This window comes from Physeter macrocephalus, chromosome 16 (genome assembly GCF_002837175.3).
Source record: "Physeter macrocephalus isolate SW-GA chromosome 16, ASM283717v5, whole genome shotgun sequence".
In the NCBI taxonomy this organism is placed as follows: Eukaryota; Metazoa; Chordata; class Mammalia; order Artiodactyla; family Physeteridae; genus Physeter; species Physeter macrocephalus.
In genome coordinates this window covers 11,429,422-11,435,794 of record NC_041229.1, presented here as the reverse complement: position 1 = coordinate 11,435,794, position 6,373 = coordinate 11,429,422, and the positions used below count along the sequence as shown (strand labels likewise).

Below are 6,373 nucleotides of genomic sequence, written 5' to 3'. Positions count from 1 at the left end.
GCCCAGCCACTCCGCGGCATGTGGGATCTTCCCGGACCGGGGCACGAACCCGTGTCCCCTGCATCGGCAGGCGGACTCTCAGCCACTGCGCCACCAGGGAAGCCCTTGTGTCCCTTTTTTAAATGAGGAAGATGCTTCAGTGTTTTGGTTTCAAATCTGAAGAGTGCATGTCCCAGGTATGCAGTAAGGATGAGAATAACCACAGGTTGATTTCACAAAGGACAAAAATAAGCCAAGTTATTGGTTATGCCAATGAGAGCCTGAGGAGAAGATTTTCTGCAATCTGGTTAATGCCAAACAGCAGAGGGCTAGTGTTTCTTCTTGGGGAAGTTGAGTCTGGTGGAATCTGCAGAGAGGGAAAACCAGGCCACCCTGGCCCGGTGCTCCAAACGTAAGCACTTAGTCATGACAGAGGGGGAGAGAGTCTTGCTTTAGAAAGTTGGTGGCCGTCACTCATCATGGGTCCTAATTTCCGTGTTGGTTTGATCTCTTTCAGGTTAGTCTGAATGATTCCCACAATCAGATGGTGGTGCACTGGGCCGGGGAGAAGAGCAACGTCATCGTGGCCTTGGCCCGGGACAGCCTGGCGTTGGCGAGGCCCAAGAGCAGCGATGTAAGTATTGGTGTCACTCTGGGCGTTCCTCTGTGCAGCCAGGACGCCCTTTTCTCATCCATCGGGGTTATCATGCCAGACAAAATATTGGGTAATTGGGAGAATCTGGAAACTAACATATAGCCCTTATTTGCTGAACACAGGGTGGTGCAGTCAGGGTTGCAAAGAGACCCATGTGATGTGTGGTGACTTTTGTGCAGTGGTTATAGGGTGTGACCTGGATTGTTGCATCTGCTCAGCAGAATATGCCAGAAGTACGTTCTTGGGCAGAGCTGTCCGTCGGCAGTGGAGCCCGATGGAACCGAATGGGTCTTTCCCACGTGCTGATTTCTTCTAACCCGTTACGGTTGGGTGAGTCCTTGAATCTGAATCGCTCAGACTCTTAATTTCCACAGTTGGCACCTTACAATGTTTAATATCCTAGGTGCTTTGAAGACATTAGACCAAGGGTCACACACTCAAAGACCCATGATAGAGGCCAGGTGGGTAACGGGCAGGGGCAAAGCTGCCTCCACGTTTATAACACTCTTCACCTCCACCAGGAGGAAGGGTCTCTCCCATTTTTTCTTGAAGTATGTGGCCCTCTGGGACTTTTTCCCACTTTTGATAGAGATGCAGGTTCAAGAAACATTCACCAGTATCTTGATTTGAACGTGGTGGTGGATGCTACTTGTTGTCAGGGTATAAGACACTGGGAAGTTGAGGGACTTTGAGCTTCTGGGCTGTTATTGGCTCTCAGCTCTGGTTGCCATGCGGGGCCCAGTGCTGCTGGATCTGATTTTTTGAGAGAAGCTCAGAGGTGGGGATTTTTACATGAAAACTGCTGAGTCTTACAAGTTGGCAGCTGACGTATAGCTTTTACAAACCCTGTGTGGGCCAAGTAAAACATATATGAGGGCCAGAGTGAGCCCTTGGGTCCCAAGTCTCCGGACCTCCCCTTGTGGGGAAGAGGAACAGCCCCTGCCTCGGGTCAGGGTGAGGCTGTGGACAGAAAACCACGTTGTGGAGCTTCGGTCCCTCTGCACTCTGGCCAGAGGACAGCCCCTGATGACTTTGCTAGCACTGTCCCATCAGCCTAGGGGACACACTTGGAATTCTTAAGCCTAGATTTGGTCTCCATGAGGCCCCTCACTCTGTATCCACCATCTGGTTTGGATGTCCTCCAAGGTAGGGGACCAGAGGGCACCCCAGGGGCTGTTTTCTAGTGGGCTGAGCGGGGGCAGTTGGGGAGGGCAGACGAAGGGCTGGCCATCGTGATGTGTAACTTGGCCCAGGGTGGGTGCCGAGCAGTGGTGGTGGGAAACCACTGCAGCTGGCAGCCAGTCTGGGTGCAGTGACCTGGCGCAGGGCTAGGCTTGTTTGGGGCCATGACTTTGGCCCAGTTATAAATGCGATCGGCGTTGGCAAGCACAGGTGGCAGTGTATCGATGACCGTTGGCCTGTGAGAGTCCGCAGGCCCCTGTGTTCAGCATCGTCACCGTCCAGAGGCATCTCTTTTGAGCACAGGAGACAGCTCTCTGCCCTACTGTATTAAGAAATCCTCCTTAGGGTTTTTATGTATTTTAAAAATTCTTTGTGCAGATCGTGTTTTTGGCGAAGACCTATCTTTTTACTGTTTTGTGGTACAAACAGGAGCCCAGAGGCATTCAGTGATTTGCATGGGGTCACTCAGCATGTCTGGGGCAGGGTTGAGGCTAAGACGCCATCATGTACTCAGTGCGTGAGGGTATAGTGTTGCCACGGTGACCAACATTAGTTTTAGCACTGAAAGTCCTATATCCTGGGACCCTCCTCAGTCTTGGATGAGCCAGGAAGGTTGGTCACCCTACAGATATTGCCAGTCTATCCAAACCCAATTCTCACTCTGCCTAAATATTTGAGTGATTCTTACTAAATACCCATTGAACATTTGAAACGATAAACTATTCTGGAGTGAAGTATATGCTAAGATTAAGTGGAAAGGAAACTTCGTGCTTGGAGATAATAAATTGGGACGGCAGAGATTTCCCTCATCAATGCATAAGCTACATTAAAGAACTGGCAGATGAAACTGAGATGTTCTCATGTGAAAAGTTAATGCAAAAATAAATTCTGACTCAGAGGCAGGAGTAGGTGGTGCTGGAGTAGTAACAATCTAAATTTTCTTTAAAGACTGGAAGCACGGTTCACAGGGCCCCATCAGCAATCCAAAAGGAACAGAACCTATACAAATTAGGAACTGTGTGAGTTGGAGAACGGCCAACTCATACATATTCAGTATATAAAAAAGGGATGGATCTGGAAGCTGGAATCCCGGAAGATTTGCTCTTAAACAGAAAAAAAAAAAAAAGAATATCCTGATGAACTTGTAGCCAGTGTGAGTCCATGAAGCATGGCTCCTGCAGGACCTGTCTTTTTCTGTGATAAGTCTGTAGATGAAAGGAAACCGAAGGTGGTGTTTATCTTGTCTGTGTCCGCCTCTTCCTTTCTGTACCCTCCTGACGTATTTTACCAAGTACTCAGTTGCCACATAATTGACCAAAGAGCTTTCCAGAGATAGTGTCTACCGGAAGATCAGAATCGACCAGGGGAGGCATCCAGAGTGGTGGGACTCACTGCCCTTGTACCCACAGTGGTGTGACAGTGTGATTGGTGCCTCTGCGGATTGTCAGGGGAGCAGGGCCCGCGCCTGCCGACAGTGCAGAACCTTGGTAGCCTGTGGGAGCCGGAGTCTCGCTGAGCCCCAGGTCTGAGAGCAGAATGTGTGGGTTTGAATCCTGGCTGTACCATCCATCAGCAGTCTGACCTTGAGCCGATTCCTTCCTTTCCCCTTGGTTTTCTCATCCATCAGTGAGATAGTCCTTGTAAAATCTTGCTCCCCAAAGGGTGGTCTGCAGACCGGCAGTGTGCGGGTTTCATGGGAGGTGGTTAGAAATGCAGAATCTCTAATCTCACTCCAGACTTCCTGAATCTGAGTCTGCATTTTGACCTGTGTCCTGCTGGGTGATTTGTAGGCGTGTGACAGTTTGAGAAGTACAGGTGTAAAGTACTTAGAAGAGCACCAGACACGGAGATGTTTTCTGGACATTTTAACCCTTCTCCCCCTCCCCTCCCCTCCTTCTCCTCCTCGTTATTATATGGTTTTGACGTACAGGGGGAATAACTTAAAACCGTTCACTTTGAAGGACCATCTTTGGAGGTAAGACTGATCTAACTAGCAACTTTTGGCAGTTTAGAAACTGGGTATGGAATTAAGAGATACAGACTACTGTATATAAAGTAAGCCACAAGGATATATTGTACAGCACAGGGAAATATAGCCCTTGTTTTGTAATAACTTTACATGGAGTATAACCTATAAAAATATTGAATCACTATGTTGTCTACCTAAAACTCATAGAATATTGTAGATCAACTATACTTTAATTAAAAAAAAAAAAAGAGAAACTCCTCCCTTCTTTATTTAGTTAAGGGAGTAGTGTCCTGTGGAGGCCAGAGAAGATTAATTAGTGCAGAAACCTGTGTCTGGGTGCAAAGCAAAGGGTAGAAGCACAGGATGAGTGAGCCTGGGGGCGTTTGCCTCAATTCACCTGGAGCTCACTGTGGGCAGTGAGGCAGCATGCTAGGGAAAGAAACCCTGACCCAGAATGTACCAACGGGGGTGCTGTGTGGAGGCCATGAGGTCATCAGCCCACTTGGCCTCGTCTGAACACTGGAAGAGGCCCTTCCAGGGCTCTTCACCGTGGAGGAAGGTGGATAGCTGTGCACAGCCCCGAGCTTGCCTTTGCCCTATTGATTTGTTGATCAAATAGGGACAAGAATTGTGAGGATAGGATCAAAATACCGTGTTGGAGTTGTCCAGCCTGGAGAAAGGAAGCAAGGCTGATGAGCAGTTTGAGAGCCTCAGGCGTAGCATGGACCCTCACATACCTTCCTCACTTCTGTTTAGTATAAGCACCAAAGGGATGGAGTTTGCTTACAGACGAGAATGTTAAGGGTGAGGTTTTTGGTTTTGAGGGTGGCCGCACCTCCACCACCAGTGGGTGATGCCGAGGTGTGGCGGGGTGTCTGGGGAAGGCCCCGTGCTTCATTCAAGGTGGTATTTTCTCTCTCCATCCAGTGTTCCTTCCAGTGGCTGGGCTGTAGCTTTGGTGCGTGATCTTCCTCTTTAGCAGAGAGATGTAAGCGTGCAGAGGAGAACATTCACCCAGAACGTTGACTTGAGAGAGTGGAAAGTCAGCTGAACTTGGGCTTGGAGGAACCCTTCCTAGTTTTGTTAGTTTCTAGCAGCATGACCTTGGGCTAGTCGTTCATTTCTCTGAGTTATCTCTTAAATGTAAACAGTTGTTCACTGAGTCAGGGATCCATTCATTTCACTCTCTTTTGTTCACTTACAGAGCACATGCATTTACTCATGCTGTGGTTTATAATGAAATTTATTCATTTCAGAATTCTTTTCTGAGCACCTGCTATGTTCCAGGTCCACAGAAAGTGGCAAAGGAGAGACTCACTCACGGGGTTTTTAAAGATGAAGAGAGTTGATGTATACAAAAGAGTATTGTTACTGAAAAATGCTGCCCCAGTGTGAGCTTATTATCACACTTGTGCCTCTGAGGAGGTAACTCGGAGTGGATTATCCATGTAGGGGATGATGCTAGGGCTGGAAGGGGCCTGAGCTCCCTTTTGGAGAAGCCGTCAGTTTGCTGCGTGTGACTTTGAATGTCACAAGGAACACTTCATGTCTGTTCTTGGCCTGGAGGATGGAAGTGAGAAAGTACCGCTTGGTCTTCCTACCACTCAAATGATCTGTGAACTCTCAACCTGCTGAATTTAGGAAGCTGTTTTTGTGGCAGCCCCTTACCGTGTGTTTGGTAGTCGGGGAACACGTGCTGTGCTTAAGCGTGTGTGTTTGTAGCAGGAATTCTTCCAGATATTGGCAGAGGTTCTATCTGTGCTCTTCCAACCTCGACATCTAATAAATCTTAATAACCCGCATGTGCGCTCAGTTTTCTTTGCACAAACATCGTGTAGTTCATTGTTCACGTGGGGGCATCGTTTACCAGCAGTGACATGTTTACATGTCCATTGTGTGAAGGGCCGTGTCTTTGTATGCCTTGTGTCTAGTGCAGTATCTGGCTCACATGAACCTCTCAGAACGTGTTTGCCGCTGAGTCGATGGGATTCGTCCCGAGTTCCCATTCTTCTTGGGATTCACCTGTCCTTTTACTTTAACGCTTTCCCCAATTCTAACTCAGTATTATATTCATAGTATTGACATTATACTGTTATATTCATCTGTCAGGCTCATTTTTAGCCCACTGACTGTATTAATTTCACAGTGCCTAGGTAGTAAAGTCTAGGGACAAACTGACAGCTTCCATTTCTTCCATCCCTTTCTTGAGGTGTGATGGCTTTCAGGTAGCCTCCGGGCACCTGGTAGACACTCAGTGCACAAGTTATTCTTCTGTTTCATACCTGTGGTTACCGGGGAGCCAGAGAACCAGAAGCAGGAGAGAAGTAAATACTGTTGCCAACTGCATGGCCCCCCCTGCTGTTCCTCTAAACTCAGAATCTCCCATGTTACAGGGTCAGGGTGCTGGAGGAGGGGTGTTCTGGGACCCCTCTGTGCAGCCTCTGCGCATATTTAATCACTTAGCACTGCTCTCTTTTTCATCTCTGGGGCTACTCTGTGAAAACCCACGAGGGTTTTTTTTTTTTTTTGGCGGTACGCGGGCCTCTCACTGTTGTGGCCTCTCCCGTTGCGGAGCACAGGCTCCGGAC

At 48.3% G+C, this 6,373-nt stretch overlaps 1 protein-coding gene across 1 annotated transcript in view; it reads left to right on the top strand.

Annotated features, from left to right (window-relative positions):
* The window catches only part of SORL1 (sortilin related receptor 1), a 158,375-nt gene that overhangs the window by 16,519 nt on the left and 135,483 nt on the right, over positions 1–6,373 (top strand). Inside the window, exon 2 of the mRNA XM_007115340.4 lies at positions 497–613. Coding sequence (XP_007115402.1) covers positions 497–613 — 117 coding nt within the window. The remainder of the gene's footprint in view (positions 1–496; positions 614–6,373) is intronic.